This window comes from Talpa occidentalis, unplaced genomic scaffold (assembly GCF_014898055.3).
Source record: "Talpa occidentalis isolate TD23 unplaced genomic scaffold, MPIMG_talOcc4v2.1 talOcc4.7, whole genome shotgun sequence".
Classification (NCBI taxonomy): Eukaryota; Metazoa; Chordata; class Mammalia; order Eulipotyphla; family Talpidae; genus Talpa; species Talpa occidentalis.
Window position 1 is genome coordinate 67,346,322 of NW_023605083.1, and position 17,932 is coordinate 67,364,253.

Here is a 17,932-nt window from a genome sequence, read left to right on the forward strand (position 1 = left end):
GCAGAGCCTCCTGCGCTGGGCATCAGGTTCTGTGTTCATGGAAAGGGGACAAGAGAGGCTCCTGCTCACCTCCAGATGACTGTACTCAGCGCCCCAAGTGTGCAGACCCTGTTCTGACTCGTCTGTCAATCAAGTGACTTTGAATTTGCTGTTCCCTGTGCCTGGAACACACTGTTCTCCTTTGTAACTTTCAACCTCAGTTTAAATGCTCCCTCATCAGGGACGTCTTCCCTGACCACCATAATATAAGCAGGACTCCCCTGTTCTCTTCCTTGTTTTAATTACTTTATACCATTTTAACTATTTTCACAGCAGCTCTCACTTATTTGATTGCCAAGGTGGTGGATTTCATTATTGTGCTAATTTGCTTCCCTGTCTGTCTCCAGCTGAGGAAGAAAGCATTATGAAGGCAGGAGGTAGGCCTGTCTTTTGCAGGACAGCATCTTAACTGCTTTAGAAGACATAAATATTGGTTCGGTAAAATAGTACATAAGACACTGTGGGTAAATCATTAGGCAGAATGAATACCCTGCCTAGCACATCAGGATCACCTGATGACTTAGCTGATAGTTTTATATTTAAAATTATCTAACGTAACGTTGTTCAGGATTTTAAGCACTCTTGAACCCAGAGGATAGAAGGTTAGAGACTGAAAAAGTGATAAGAGCCCAAAAGCCAACTTGCTGTCCTTACACTGTGTTTGGAACACCCAATATGCCACCCATATGTGCTTGTGGTGTAGACAGATCTTCTGGGGAGCTGACAATGGGGAGACGCGGGGCTGTGTGCTGCTGAGGGCTGGTACAGCAGGGCCATCGGGGAGGGAAGAAGCTGAGACCTTTCCTTCTGCACCAACCAGTTTCATCCCGTTCCCAAAGAAATGCCTTCAAGTGGACAATGAATCTATCCAAACTGTCCCTTGTTGAAATGCTCAACTCCACCTCGACTTTCTCCAAGGACCTTTTGAGACCATCATCAGTGACGTCCTCTATCTTCCTTTCTCTCCCTGATGTAGTTTGGGAACAAGACAGCTCATGTTCCCTGCGATCACACTTAGTTTGAAAGTGTCCATCTCCCTACCTGATCATGTGGCTTGATTTGGATTTCACAGTAAAAATTGCAAAGGTATCATGACCAAAGTAACCATCATATATATATACATACATATATATATATATATATATATATATATATATATATGGGTTTTTTAAACTATCTTAAATGGGGAATAGATCTACAGAGACTGCAGTTCTACTCTATCCAGAATTCTGTGACATGTTTTGGAGGCTCTGAAAGTGGCAGAAAGAGTCCCTGGCTGGCAGCAATGCAGGTTCAAACTGGGGTAACCAGACAGGCAAATATAACAGCACATCACAGGGTTGCGGGAAAGACAGAATGGGCAGCAGTGGCTGCAGAGTGGGGGCCTGTCTCCTCTGCAGTGCCTTCGTGGACACATGTGACTGTGCTGAAGCACCAGACGGCAGCAGCTGGGTGGGATGGAGGCAAGACAGGATTCAGGCAAAAGAGATGTGAATAAAGAAAAAAACGGCCTGGTATACAGGAAAAATATGTTTTGTTTGGCTATTAGTGCCAATGACATGGGGTCGGGCAAAGAACAATAAGGCTGAAGATATTTTCTGGCTCTAACCTAAAATTTGGAAAATTGCCAAGCCAGCTGCTTGCTGCATTCCCATCGAGTGCCCCCTACCCTGGACCCAGTATTCTCAAGGTGGCAGAGGCTACCACATTTAATTGATACCATATTTCAAACGTGACACAGTCCCAGTCACGGGCTCCTGGGCCTCCCTTAGGGCCTCAGCCTCCAGGCGGGTCTCTTGCTTGGCATGCAGAGTCTGCAGGTGAGTCTGTGGGGGAAGGGCCACCAGGAACCTTTACACTCACAGGTCATGTCAGTGCCGGTGTGAGCAACGGGCCCCATCCCTTTCTCCATCCTTTACCCTGACCCCGATCCTGCAGTGAGACATCACCTGAGATGTTGCTGGAACAGTTCAAACCTTCAGGAGAGCAGTCCTCAGAGATCCAGTGAATTAATTTTGCTCACAGAGCACAGTGACATCTCGTACTAATAATTTTCATCCAGGTGGGATGTGTAAAGGTCCTAATACTTTGTGTTCTTCAAAGTTGCTTGCATCTTTCACCTTTTTTTTCCTATGGATGTAGCCAAGAGGGGGGCACCGGATTCTTGATCTCACACAGGGAAGCTGGTGCCTGAGTGGAATGTAATCACCGCCAGTCCACGGTTGGCAGGGTTTACCCAGTGCCAGGCTCCTACGCTTCAACACCATCTAATCCCATTCACACTCTGATCCTGGTGAATCAACATCCTCATTTTTCAGATGATGAAGATGCATCATGGGAAGAAGAGCTAGGATTTGCTCATGGTTTTGGTATTCATGCCCTTAACAACCTGGCAAAAAACATTTACTTTGTTGTCTGGTTCATCAATCTCAGGGATCCCAGGAGGCAGATGCCAGGGGCCTTTGGAACCGCCTGTCCCTGGCCCCTCCCTGTAACTGCTTGCTAATTTCCTTGACTCCTGCTCTATCTGAACATCCTTCACTTTGAATGTCCTTGCTCCTACCCCATCATGTAGATTAAATGTAGCAGCCCCCATTAGGTTCCTTGCCTTCAGTACTATCACCATCTGCACTGTGGTTAGTTGGTCCACAAATCTTCCTTGAATGCTGACTATGGTCTGGAGATGTCACAGGAACAAGACAAGGGCATTCTCTGCCCTCAAGGGGGTTACTGGTAGCCACAGGCTAGTGAGGTGCTTTGCCTAGTGTCACTCGACTGATTTTTGAGGGAGTTACATTATCATCCCATTACCCAGATGAGCAAGGAACAGCTAGAGATGCAATGACTGACCCAAGCTGCACAGGTAGGAAGTATCAGAGACCCAGGGTGAAGCCAGGGAGTGTGGTCCTGCATCCAGACTCAACCAAATTAGATGTCGACTAGGCAACTGCAAATGTGATGAGTGTAAAAAAAGAAAAAAATCAAGACCGTTTCATGGGGAAACCAAACTAAGATGAAGGAGGAGAGGTGTTCAGAGGCCAGTAAGAGGTCACATTGCCAAGTGCTTCCTGTTTGCCAAATACTCTACTAAATACCCAACAGATATCTCATCTAGTGCTTCTGAGATGGAGATTGTATTATTATTTATGCCAACGTCACAGATTCAGAAACAAGCCATTAGGTGCCGCTGATAACACAGAATAGCTACTGATTCACAGCACCAGCATTTGAACCCAGGAGTGCTGAGTCTGCAGCCTGAGCTATTCATGACCATCCTACATTGTTTTTGCAAAAGCTCCTGAGCCCCCTACACTCCCTTGTCCATGGTTCCCCACCACCTCCACCTCTGAACACAGTGAGGGCTATTTTTCCCGCCTGAGTTCATTCATGGCCCAGTGAACCCCAGAGCACTGGACACTGCTGCTGCCACACCTTCGCTCAGAGTATTGTCTCCTTTGTCTGGAAGATCACCCTCTTGTCCCCACTCTCTCCCACCATCCCCAACAGAGCACCGACACTGACTCTCACTCCCAATCTCTGCCCATCAGCTTCTTCCAGTGCGACAAGTTCCAAGCAACTTCTTGCTCCCAGCAACTTCAACCAAATCTGTCCATTGGAAAACCCTGCAGACTTCCCTGGCCCCCTTGCTGACCCTTGTCTGTATACTGCGTGGTCCCAATTGTGATGCATACTCTATGCAAGTCCTTCACTTTATAGTAGTCCTTTTACGTAACACGACCATCCTTTGGAAGCCATGATTAGCTTTACTGAGCATCTGTTCTGGAATTTTTTTTTTTAATTTTTTGGTGAAATTGATGGTTCAGAGAAATGCGGTGATTTCTAAGTTATACAGTTAGGAAGCTGAGGACTGCAGATGAGAACCTGAGGTTTTCTGATTTTTTTTAAAGATTTTTTTTTAAAGATTTATTTATTTATTTATGCAAGCACTGGGTACAGTCAGAAGCACGGGAGGGTGAGAGAATTCATCAGAGCCAGAGAGGGGAGCAGAACAGGCAGAAGGACTGAAGTACACTGCTGAGGGGAGCGGCGGGTGGCAGGAGAGGTCTGTGTGCCATGTGGGACCCTCGCCTGTGGCCAGGGATTGAACCGGCGCTGCAGAGGCTGCGGGTAGCTTCACAACCGAGTGCTCAACCGCTGTGCCACCAGGGAGGCCCCTGAGGTTTTCTGATTCTAAACCTCGTGTTCTTTGCCTCACCTCACTCTCTGCCCATGGTGAGTTCGAGCTGGAGTGTGAGTCCTGGTCCATATGCACAGCCAGAGTCAGCTGAAAGTCTGAAGTGTCCAGACTTACTGATACAGCACAAATGGACATCAGGGACAAGCAGCCAAAGGAATACCCAGAAGATTCAGCTTCTAGAGATGATGGCAGCCAAGGATAAGAAGCCCAGACCTTCAGCAGAAAGTTCAGAAAGCTGACAACAGCTGTCCCCCAAGCCCAATTTTGAGCAGCTGAATAGATATTTAGCTTAGATACTGCAGAGGGGCAGTGGGTGAGGAAAACTAAACAGCAGTTTCTGCTGGGCACCAGGGCCTGAGAGCAGGAAAGCTGGGAAGCTAGAGGGAGGTGTGCTATTTAATTATTCCTCAACTCCATCATTTCCCCTCTGAATTGGATGCATGCTCCCCCTCCCCTACTGTTGCTGGCATTTGAGATAGTCCAGGTCCCTGGGCAACTGAGGCTGGGACCCAGGGACAAGAAGCTTCCTGATCCCCCTGCAGCTTTGGGAGCCCCAATGCCTGCAGAAATTTGGCTGTGATCCTTCTAAGCTTTCTTCAAATGGCAACTTGTGGGCTGTGAAAGGTTTGCTCAGCTGCTTCTGCTCCCAAGGTCCTTGCTCAGGGGCTTCCTTGGCAGAGATGGACCAAAGAGGAAAGAAGAGGGGTGGGGGAGGGGTGCTCTGGGATGGCCACACAGAGACTCCAAAGGTCAAGTGCCTAATGGCCTGAGTAAGGGGGAATACTGAGCCCCAGTATTTCTCATTCTACTTTTACAATGTTAAGGCAGGGAGCAATTTCATGTTCTCTCCTGCTCCTTTCTCATATTTTATAAGAAAAAATCAAAGCCTGGAGAAGTAGAGATCTGGCCAAAGTCATGGTGAGTGGCAAAGCCAGACCCTGCTATCTGTCACCCAAGTCTGTCTGCCAGGTTCTGTGGCTGCTCACCTGAAATAATTCTGCTCAACCTGTGTAAACACGAAGGTGGAAACATAAATGCCGTAGGTGCAGTTTCCCTTAAGTGTTAACTCTCATGGAGTTAGAGAATTAAAGAAGGCAATCCTTTGCAAGACATGGAGCAAAGGGCCTGGCACTTAGCAATCAATGTTCTGTAAGTGTTGCCAGTTATCAGTGTTGTTATTATGGCAATGGTGAGGGGTTTGAACTGAAAGGTGCAGAGGAATGTAAGAATGCAGTGGAAAGTGGTCATGACTTCCCTGGGAAGACCGGGCGCCCCTCACCACCTCTAGTAAACAGCAGTAACTCAGAGACCTTGCTCCGATAACACCTCCTCATGACACCCTCTCCTCTGTACCCCTCCCCATCCCCAGCTCGGGGAGTGGTTTGCCCTTCCACTTCCCCATAGCACTCAGGGCAAAGCCATTAGGTGCCCACCACACTTCCTTCCCTATTTATCTGCTTGGTTGGTCTCATCCCACCAAGCTAGGGAAGGTCAGCTTGGATCCTGAATTCCCAGCACCTGAGCATGCCTCAGAGAAGGCAGTCTGCAATATTTGCTGAACACAGGAAGAAGGAATGAAAACAGGCATGACGTGTGAATAAGGGAGTTGCATTATCATTAACTGAGCTGCCCTGAAACTGTACCTCCTGCTTTCCGAGCCATGTTCACAAAGATCTCTTTCCAATCTTGTTACTGTCTCTACAAATAGTAAAGTCATGGCCACACATAAAGGGGAACACACAATGTTCTCCTAATCAGGGTTGTTCTCATTGTTGGCCAAGGGTTTCCACAGTGATCACCAATACTCCTCTGAGGCAGCAGGTATTTGGGATGAGGAAAGTGGGGCTCAGTGAAGGAAGTTAATGTACTCAGAGTCACAAGGCTGGATCTGGGAAAGGATCTCCAGAGTCGCAAATCAATGTAGCCAACCTCTAAACCATGTCACCTTCTCTCCCAGCCCTGCACCCTCGCGTCAGCCCTGTTCCACTTTTGTAAACACCAAGCTTCTAATGATGGAATAGCTAGTTCGATAATCTCAAGTTCCATCTCATCAAGACTCCCACCCATCATTCTCTCCTCCCAATCTAAATGTCAAACTGGCGGTCTGCTCACAGCAGCGGAATGCAATTATTAACGAGAGGAAATTAAATTTCCCTACCCCTTGCAACCATCCTCTGCCCCCCGTTCCTAGGAACATATTTTTGGACTCAATCTGCTATCAAAACACAGAAATTAGTCTCCAATTTTGGACGTCAAACTCAGTTATCCCTTTTGTTAAGAAGGGAAATTAGTAACAATTCATCCTGGTCGGAAGCCAAGCTAACATCTTAGCACAGAGTGTCATTATAAATCCCAACCAAACTGGCTGTTGTGTTATCTTTAAAAGCTTGATTGTTCCGCTACTTAGAATGGTTTCCAGGCTTTGTTTTCCCTCAAGCCCCTTATCACTTTTAACCTGGGGATCAGTTACTATTTAAGGAAAAAATGGCTTGAAGCATTTTTCCCTTCCATGGTTTTGTGGATTTAGACTTTCCTAATGAATAGGTTTGAGGGAAAAAAAAATGGATTCCACTCTAGGGGGTATCCACAGCTCCCAGCATCCGCTCCAGGCCATTGCTGAGCAAGTTGCCCATTAAGCAGAAAAAGGGGGAGAAGAGAAAAAAGTTTTCACAGTTTATAATTATATTAGCAGTTTCATTACAGATCTCATTTTAATTCTGACTGAAACCCAGTCTTGCCTTCTCCTTGCACTTGCTCACATATAGTTATTAAATCTGGGTTGGAGTTCAACCTACTCTTCCTGATTTCAGCATATTAATATGGTTTATTGGTATTTCATTGCCACCTCCCCCCTGAGTATTCTGAATCTCAGCTCAATTTATATTTTCCCTTCTTCCTGGGCTCTGGAAGAAAGCTTGTTTCATTTTGGTGTTGGAGGGGGTGGGGAATGTGAGTTTGACAGGAGTTCTTATCTTTGGGGATGGGACACTCCTTGAGGAGTGAAGTCAATCATTGAAGAGGAGGCAGCCTCAGACTTCTTGCCCAGTTATTACCAAGGTATGTCTTCATGGGGCATCTGGGTCTACCCACCTGCCCTCCCTCCGTTCCATTCATTTCACAGACTTAAATTTTTGTATGTCTACTGACTCAGAACCTCCGTCAGGCTTCACAATAGGTTAGGAAATGAGAGAGCTGTGGTCCATGTCCTTGAGGAAATTTAAGTCTAGCTACTGGAATCATTTCCCTGTGCCTTTTGGGGACAACTCTGTTTTGGGTACTGTCCGAGGTTCTAAAATAATGTGCAAAACAAACAAATATGCTGTCTATCCCTGGGGAGCTTACAACTGAGTGGGATAATCCAACATTAACTGGATGAGTACAGCTACAAATGCGATCAAGAAATAGAGCAGAATTTGAGGAGAATGAGTAGTAAGGAATCTAATAGAGACTAGGATAAGAAAAGTGGAGGTCCATTACTGAAGGGTAATGGAGTTTGGGCAGGAGGAACTAAGCAGGTGGAGAGACGTTTTCAGACAGTGGGAAAAAAAAATGTGCAAAGACCCTGAGGCTGAAGGCAATTGTGAACATTTAAGGGACTAACATACAGAGAGTGGTGTGAGACAAGGCTGGAGAGGCAGGCTGGGACCTGAACTTGCAGGGACTTAAATGTCATGTTATGAGATTCAATCTCAATAACAAGCATGATAAGAAGTACTTGAACAGTTTTATGGGAAGTTATAAAATGTTGAGCTTTTTTCATTTTAAAAGATCACTTGGGTTGCAGTGTTGAGAGCAGATTGGATGGGGAGGCTAGATTTATGAAGGGGGGCTAGATTTAATGCAGGTGTGTGTGGGGGGGGCTAGTTCCTAGAACTACGGTGGTTCCAGGGGTGCAAACAGAAACAATATCAGAAATGGGAGACAGACTGTGGGGTCATCAGTTCTGTGCCATCTTCAAGGAAGGAGGGAGTTTGAGGGTTTTGTTAAAGAAGGTTTATTTGAAGGCAGGAGAAAATTGTTAGGACTCAGCTGGGTAGGGTTGCTGTCTGTGCCAACTGAAAAGGGCACCCTCGGGAAAAGCAACGCACAAGCAAATGTATATGGGAAGCAGATACAAGCAAGGTGATCTGTTTGTATAAACAGCATCGTGTCTAAATAGCATACAAAGGAGCTGAGGACAGAAAAGGCAGGGGTAATATTGTAGAGCAATTTTATGCCTGAACCTGTGTCATGTGCTCATGAGTCTGCAATCAACACTGAACGAAACAAAGCTCCGGCTGATTTCACGAATAGGATGTCCAAGGAACCACTCCTTCAGACATGCTTCTGGCCAGATTGTGAGAAGGTAGCAGCCTTTGGAGTGGTATAATTTCCCTTCCAAGTGCTGAACACATTCCTCCCGAGTATTCAGATCACTGTAAACTAGCACTGAGGTTAATTATAAATTTTGTTTCTCACAAGAGGCACAAAGCCACACATTTGTTCACTCTCTTGGGCTGGAAACCATAAAGTAGGAGTGGAAGAAAACACGGGAAGACCAAGACTCACTGTATCAAGTTCTGTGTTCAAAAGCCACTACACATGAGGCTTATGAATGAGCTTGGCCATTCTAAGGCGCATTTCTACTTATGGGTTTCACAGCTCCCTAAGGATTCTCAGACCCCAAATTCCTCATCGGAGGGAACAGAGAAAATTTGGACATCTCCTTAGTTTAACTCAAGAGGTGAAGCTGACCATCTGACTCAACCTTAACAAGTAGATATTTTGATACAATGTGTGTGTGTGTGTTTGTGTGTATGTGTATGTATTTAGTCAAGGAAAATACTCAAAAGATATCCCTGACCTTTACCCATTCCTGAGTCTCACTCCATTTATGAGTCTAAGGAAAGTAGGGGTGACACTCAAGGATGAGGCTGGAAAGAATAAACATGTTTTGGACCTCCCTGATATCACAAGGGGCTAAGCGTCAGCACTATGAAGCAATCCACAGCTAGTGCAGCAAGAGTTTGATCCCTGGCCAGGGAGGTGACCCACTGGCGCAGCAGACCTCTCCTGTCTCACCTGCTGCTCCCCTCAGCAGTGCATCTCAGTAGATCTGCCTGTTCTGCTTCCCGCTCTGCCTCCGGTGAATCCTCTCACCCCCCGCACCTGTGGCCTACAACCCAGCTCTTGTATGCATAAATAGATAAATCTTAAAAAAAGAATAAACGTGTTCTAACATGTTTGAAAAAGGAATAAAAATATCTAACAAACCCAACATACTCCTTTATTTCTCTTCTATGGCTTCATAGAAGCAGGATAGTCTAGTCTCAGGAAATTCCCTATGATGGGGGACTCACTACCTACAATGACCCCCTTTCAATATTAAAAAAAATATTATCACAACTACTAGCATTTATATGATTTATTGAGTCATAACTGGTTGTCAAGTGCTGAGCTAAAAGCTTTATGAGCTTTATTTAATTTATTCATCACAATAATTCTATGAGACATGTACTGCCATTATCTCCACTTTCTAGATAATGTGGCTGAATCTTAGAAAGTGAAGATGTTCCCAGACTTAGGCTCCAAGTTCTCCCAAGTCAGACAACCCTCATATAAAGATCTGGTTTCATGGAAACTTCTAGAAGAAGCCTGATCCAGTTTCAATACAAACATAATTAACATTTCTGTGGAAACATGGGGCATGGGATGATCTTGGATCAGGGGTTCAGGTAGACCTGGCCTTTCACAACTTGTTTCACTTCTGTGCACTAACCAGGCCGAATGGCTTAACATCTCTGAGCCCTACTTTTTATGTTTACAAAATAAGCATGGCAAAGTCTACCTCTCAGTTCTGCTCTGAGAACTGAGAATGAAGAACTACCTGCAAAGTGTTCTGACACACTGCCATATTTATAACAGAGATGTTCAGTAATATTATGTTCCTTTATGTCTAAGTTCCTCTTCTTATAATGGTTCTCTCTCACCCTTTTTAAAAGAGATCATTAGTCATCTACAACGTTTATCTAATCTTTTGGCTGCAAATCCTCTTCTTCAGATAACTTCCAATATATCATTCACCTTTTGAAACCACAATTCCCAGAACAGAATGGAGAACTCTAGGGTTGTGTCACCTGTCCAGAGTGGAAACACCTCACCCACTTAATCCAGACGATTTATTCCTTTGAAAGATGTTCCGTCTACTGACTTACTATCGGGTCACAACATTGGGAGACTATATCCTGACTCACATTGGAAGTCTCCAAGGATGCACAAATTAACACTCAACTATGATGAACTTTCAATATTAACTGATAATCTTTCATCAATAATACTACCTGTGTGGCAATCTGGATGAAGTTCAAACCCAAATAATCTGGAAGCTTTGTTTTAAAACTCACAATAGACAGTTAACAGTATATTTGGTGCTCTGAGCAACCACTGGAGTTGCACTATGAGGCAGCTCCATTAATAAGATACTGATAAAGTCCAAGATGGAAGAAACCAAAGCCCATTATCAGAGTGTCAAGGGGTTTCAAGGAATTATTACATCTGTTAGATGGAAGAAAAGTTACACTTACAGAGATATTGATGCAGCTCTCAAACTTTTGTTAAGGGATCACCTAGAGTTCTTGTTAAGAGTATTAATACTTGGGCTCAGCTCCCAGAAAATATGATTCACTAGTTCTGGGGATCTTCAGCCCAGATGACCTGAAGGCAGGTGACTTATAGGCAACAGCTAGAAAACAGTGTGAAATTCAGTAAATCTGGACACAAACCCAGTCACTTGCATCATTGTATGTGGGCAAAAAGCCACTAGTGGCCTTGAGACGGCCCAGACAAAGAAGAGGCTGTGTCAGTATTTATTGTTCTTGCCAACTGGGCTCTGGACAAGTGCTATATTGTGCTGACCTTTCCCCCATAATGGGCAGTAAGCATCAAGTATAACTAGTCTGATACACAAGGGCAGAATTCATTTTCTTCCTGAAGATCAGACCTCTTACTCACTCCCTCCAAGACTTCAGGACCTATCTTACAAGGTTGGCTAAGAACTAAGAAAGGGCTGGTAACCTGGCAACTTAAGCTTCACAGGGGAAGGTGGGAAAGGTGAGAACTGCCATGGGCATGGTCCTTGGGTGTTGTGGTCACAGTGGAGTCCTTCCCATTTCATGGGGGCCGCCCTCATCCTGATAGACATCATTATGATGCTTTTATTTATAATTCAGTGGTCTTAGGTGGGGACGTATATTATGATATGGGCTTAAAAATACATGTAAAAAAATCATTGAACTGTATAGTTACAATATGTGTTCTTCATTGTATTTAAGCTTCATTGTATTTATATGTGTGTAAATACTAATGCCTAGAAGATAAGCTTACAGAAAAATAGGTACCATCATCACTTTCTCTCTTGTTTTCCTGCATAACACTAGTATCTCCAGAAATCAGAGTGGAAACTCTGCTAACCCAATGCACAAAGTTTGTCTCTGTGAGATACTTTTACACCTCTACAGAAACTTCGGTTTCATTCCACTTCAAGTCCTCATTTCCTTATCTGTCAAATGGGTGTAACAAAGATCATTTTGGAGAGTTGTTGGGAGAATGGAATGAACAATGAACTCCTCCTCCACACACAGGAGGCCCTGGGATCATTCTGGAGAAGGTCTGCTTGCCTGGAATTACCAGACAGGAGTCATCTGAATTCAAGTATTGGCTGCTTTCAGGATTTCTACTGATATCCAGAACACTGATCCTCATGTGTTAATGTCTTCCAGTGGGAATAACTTCCATGGGGGCATATAATGAATTTCCTATCTCTTTACTAAATGACAAAGCTACTCTCACAGGACACTCCTTTAGTTTTCTATACCTGCTTGTTCAACCATGTTTATGCTTCTGATATTGCTTCCTTCCTGAATCATTTTAAGAAAAATAACAGACAGTATTTACTAAGTACAGTAATGCTTTAGATACTCTATTCGGCACTTTATATACATTGTCATTCAATTTTTTTTTTTCAGAATAGCTCCCATATTTTAGATAAGAAAAGTGAGACTCATGGAGCTTAGCTGACTCTCCCACCTTTCACAGCAACTGAGCAATGGAATTGCGACTTGAAACCAAACATAGCTCATTTAAAAGGATATATTCCTACCCAAGACCTTATAGTGTGTAGGAGAAGAAGGTACCATTATATCTCCAGACCGAGATACTTTGGGCAAAAAGGTCCTTCTCCGTCTGCCTGCTGTTTGCTTTAGCACAGCTCTGTGCTTACATCTTCTGTGGTTATTTCCAGTTTACTTTGATTTTTATTAATTTTTGACTCACACTGCCCTTTCTGTTTTATGATATAATAGGAGAATTCCATAGGCCCATTCAGAGCTCTGCCTTAACTAGGCCCCGTTCATTCACAATTACTGAGCAACCACTGTCGACCAGGCAGTGGGCTTGTTACCAGGGATACACTATCTCTGTCCAAAGACATAATTTCTGGCCTCACAGAGCTTCCAGTCTAGAAGTAGAAACACAAGTCCTCAGACAGTTATGATGTTTTAAGTTTATAACCAATATCAAAATAAAGACCACTGAGAGTACCTATTAATTGACCACATTTTGGGCTACCCTTCCAAGAGGTCAAAATTATTTTGCGGTATTCTTGGGTGGTCCCCTGATGCTGCAATTTCCCAATGCACACTATCTGAAAATCTTATAAAAATGGACATGCAGGGCCTCCCCGGTGGCACAGCAGGTTGAGTGCAGTGCTGTGAAGCTGTCCACAGCCTCTACAGCGCCGGTTCGATTCCTGGCCGGCCAGGGAGATTCCCACATGGCAAGGCAGACCTCTCTTGTCTTTCCCGCTGCTCCCCTCAGCAGTGTGCTTCGGTCCTTCTGTCTGTTCTGCTCCCTGCTAAAGAATTCTCTCACCCTCCTGCAGCTCTGGCCTGTACCCCAGTGCTTGCATAAATAAATAAATCTTTAAAAAATAAAGATTTAAAAAAAATAAAAAATTTTAAAAAATTAAAAAAAATAAAAATAAAAATAAAAATGGACATGCAGGTTTCACAATAATCCTATGAGACAGGTATCCATATCATTCCCATTTTATGGATACTAGAGAGGTAAGGCATGCACTGAACTCCTAGATTGTGAAGTGGCAGACAGAATAAGTACCTGGTTCATGTTTATTTTACTCTACAGCTTCTTCTCATAGTCATTAAACTATTAACCATGACATTGGGCTAGTTACTTAGCCTCTTAGGAACTCCATTTTCTACAGGCATGAAAATAAATACTCAAATTTGAATGTCTGTAGCACCTAGAATGCCTAGCATTCTACTTGACATTATATGACATCTACTTTGCATTATTAACTATAGTTAATGAGAAGTAACAGATGAGAATAAAAAGTAAGGTCATATGCTTTGTACAGTGGTCAAATTTTTCTCTACTGGTTTTTCTAGCATCATTGTTCATCCCACATTCCAGCCATTCGCTTGTTCTGCCAATTTTTCCAAATTCAAATTCCATGAGTCCACTTACCTAAATGCTTGTATGTATTCTGTTCCTTCTGCCTCTATCCACCATCCTCTGCCATCTCACACTCAAATGCTGCCTGCCTTAGGTGCACACATGATTTGATAAGAATGAACCAGAAGTCTTGTGCTTAGGTCAAAATGTGTGCATGGTGAGAAATACTGTACATGTTTGCAATTCAAGTGAAAACCAAGGTGGGGCTTGTTCTCTAGGATGAAGTGATGTGGGAGCAATCATCAGAGGCATTGATAAAAGTCTGGCCGTTTCCAAGAAAAGGGGTGACAGATAGTCTGGTCTGAACACACTGAAAGAATCAGAGCTAAGTTCTGAACATTGTAACTTAACAACTGGAGATAAAATTGAGTGACATTTAGAAAAGACTGGTAAACATAAGGTAAGGACCTCAAGGACATTCAATACATAGCCAAAGGAAAAGATCTTGGTGAAATGACAGCAGTAATATGACGCTTCAAGTCAGAGGGTGGTTGCCACTGAAAGGGTCTTTACTGGGAGGGGGTGCAAGGAAGCTGAGGTGCTGGAAATGTGGTCAGGTTTGATCTGGGTGGATTTGCATGTGGAAATTCACTAAACTGCCATAATTAAGATGTCTTCTTTATTATATTAATAGTAACCTTTAATATATTTGAAAATTGCAGTGCCAAGTGACGACAAGCACTTGGGGAAAAAGGCACCATCACATCCTGCTGGAGTATATAAACTGCAGCAACTTTTCTGGAGGGCACTTTAGCAATAGATATCAGGCACCTTCATCAGTTTCTTGGACCATGCTTCGCAAATGATTTTTAGTGACTATGGTATCTCATTAATTCAAATTAATTAGGTGAAGAGTAAGTGGTAGGATATAAGATACTTGCAAAGTACATTTGCAGGGAATGAGATATGAGTATTCCCCAGGACATCCGGGAAATTCCAACGAAGCTCATACAATCTTCCCTGTTGTGTTTTTAATCAGCAAATACCATTTTGTGGGGGATATTTTAACGGAATGAAATCAATGGGCACAACAAGAAATAGTAGATTCTCTCTGAAATAGCTCCATTTTTCTACACTCACATTTGAACTCTTCCTTTAACCAACTAATTCCTAGCCCATATGGGGAAGGGGGAGACATTTTTAGTTCAGTTCAAATAAACCAGGAAATTAAAGAATAAGGGCCTCTCCCAAGGCCTGTGGATGGTTTCTTTTCCCTGTGATCTAATCCTGAGACTGGGTTGCACCTGGAGGACATTAGACAAGCCTGGCATATGGGATGCTGAGCAGGGGTGGGCCACCTCCAAGCTCAGTGCTTACCGTCGGCAATGAAGTGCTCGGGCACATGCAGGGTCACCTTCACGGTGAGCGGACAGGACATCTGGGTGCCACACACCATGGCCAGGATGCAGGAGCTCACAGCAATCAGTGTCAGGGCCGTCTTGTTCACTGGACTTTTCAACAAACCTAACAACACGAACACACACAGGAAGACACGTCATTCTATGACAGGAGGAAGCGGGACACGTGGAGCTTCAGAATCCCATCATTTTCCCTATGGGAAGCTGGAAAAAGACACATTTTCCAACCTCTGTGTTTGCAATGACACTTTCATGACCCCTGGTGAGGTGTGGGTTTGGCCCTCTGCTAAAAGGGCTCATTATCCTTTGAATTAAAGACAAAAGAAACAAGTTTGCTGAAAACTGGCAACTCACACTCATCCCTCCCATTATGTTGGCCATTCTTGATAATAATTAAATGATATCAGACTCTCTAGTCTCTTTAGATGCAAGTGAAAAGATGCCATGTTGCTGAATTCATAGGGCCTAGTGGCATGAGTGTGGGCTTTGAAATTTGACAATCCTGGGTTCAAATTTTGGTGTCGGGCCTCCCCGGTGATGCAGCGGGTTGAGCGCCATGCTGTGAAGCTGTCCAAAGACTCTACAGTGTGGGTTCAATTCCTGGCCCGACCAGGGAGAGACCCACATGGCATGGGAGACCTCTCCTGCTTTGCCTGTTGCTCCCCTCAGCAGTGTCTTTAGTCTGTCTGCCTATTCTGCTCCCCGCTCTGTCTCTGGTGAATTCTCTCACCCTCCAGTGCCTCTGACCTGTAACCCAGTTCTTGTATAAATAAATAAAATCTTAAAGAAAAATATTTTGGCATCATCACCTGTGCCCTGCTTCAGTCCCTAAAGCTGGATTTTCTTATGTGTATGTTGAGGATACTAGGAAAGAGCTTGTGGCATTACTCTGATGATTACACAGCACAGTGTGTGTCTAATGTCCACCATCCAAAAAGATTTCTCTTTTAGAAACTACAAGAAGCTGATTAGTTTGAATCGACTTCACAAGCATTTATGGAGCGCCTGCTATGGGAGACACATGGAGAGAAAAAGGATAGTTCTCTTTGAAGATTTTGATTACCATTTATAGAGAAATGTCTCCCAAGTTTCTATTGCCTACCAAGATCTTCTTTTGAGCAAACTTTTATGAGTAAAGGACTGTTCTTCAGGACCTCATAGGCCAGGGGTGGAGGCAGCTACCCAGTTAATCAGAATCCCTGGTAAGTTGGGTTTAGAGCTAGTAGAAAGGGCACAGGATCAGGAGGGAGCTTTGCCTGGGAAAATTAAAGACAATTTCATGGATGCAGTAGAATGAGCAGATTGAATTTGCCTGGCAAGGAGAGCCCTGGGCCGGGAAGGAAATTCTGTGCACTGTGTGCTGAGACCCATCGTGTCTTGTTCTTCAGGCTTTGCTACTCACATGGTCCACATTCAAGGTTTTGATCACCGTGTGTTGAGTAATGCCTCCCAGATTCCTGTCACCTACTAGGATCTTATTCTGAGCACACTTTATGACTAAAAGTCATGGCCATCTCTTGCTGGATATCCCATGGACACGACAAAAACAGCAAGTTCCAAAATGAATACACAATCTTCTCCTCAAACACTCCCTCCCTGAATTCCCCAAGCGCCCCCTGACCCCCACCCCCAGCAACCTGGACATGTTTTCCTATGTCCTGTCTTCCTTCTTTATGGCATTGAAACAATCATGCTGGATATTTGTTTATTGCATGGCCTTATCCTCCAACTGTTCTCCAGTCTGTTTGCTTGTGGGGTAAGGGAGGTATGGACACCTCTACCCTTTTGCTCTCTGCTGCACTCCTTGAGGCCTTTTGCAGCCACAGGATTGGACCAACACTCACTAGGCTGGCCTGAGAGACTTCTGTGAGGGTGCCTCCACTCACCCCTGCTGCTCTCTCCTACTGGCCCAGCTGCTGACAGGACTGCATTACTGCAGTGCCCGCCCTCAGCTCTCTCCATCATGCTACTCATAGTTGCTATTTCTTTGGAGAGACAGCCACTGGCTTCCCTGTTCCCTGTCACTCTCTCAGGTTAACTTTAAATATATTCCTTTTACTCTAGGAAGGAAGATACCCACATTCACTGTGTTTCTCAAAATAGGGTATTTGTACACCACAGTCTAGTAACCAGGTGGCAACCTCCTTAATGGCAGGCTCCATGTCATGTGATCCCCATTGTACCCTAGTGTCCCATGATGTCATGTGTCACACATGTTGGCCATCAAATGAAGTCTCAGTAATGCATCATTTCTTCCTAGGATGACAATGTTAGCAACCGGTCATGGGTAATGACCACCCAAAAGCAGGACAACCAGAAACAACCAAGGTATGAGCCCAGGACCTGAAAGTTCTTTATTTCCAGCATGAGGTTCTCAATTTATGGCCAGTTCTCAGACAATGCATAGCTTATGCATAGCTATCATATCATAGCTATCATAACATGTGGTTCTTAAAGTTGTTAAATGGAACAACAGATAAAGTACAAAGATTGTTCTGGGGTCAAGGGGTGGGAAATGCCTAACCCTAAAATGAATACAGTAAAAGGAACAAATTTTCTCTCTCATTTGAGTGTCATAAGAACCCATCCCAAACTCTGATAATTTTAATAACTAAATTGCAAAAGCAAGCTAACAATGTTTTCGACTTAAAAAAATATGGACTAGGGCCTCCCCGGTGACGCAGTGGTTGAGCGCTGAGTTGCAAAGCTGCCCGCAGCCTCTTCAACTCTGGTTCGGTCCCCGGCTGCTCCCCGGCCACCAGAGAAGGGTCCCACATGGTGCGCAGAACTCTCCTGCCGCCTGCTTCTCCCCTCAGCAGTGTACTTT

The 17,932-nt window shown here is 44.3% G+C and overlaps 1 protein-coding gene across 3 annotated transcripts in view; it reads right to left on the reverse strand.

The window, feature by feature from the left end:
* Positions 1–17,932, reverse strand: part of ASTN2 (astrotactin 2) — an 834,050-nt gene that overhangs the window by 498,260 nt on the left and 317,858 nt on the right. For all 3 annotated transcript variants that reach the window (XM_054689531.1, XM_054689530.1, XM_037494593.2), the window contains one exon: positions 15,065–15,211. In XM_054689531.1, coding sequence (XP_054545506.1) covers positions 15,065–15,211 — 147 coding nt within the window. The remainder of the gene's footprint in view (positions 1–15,064; positions 15,212–17,932) is intronic.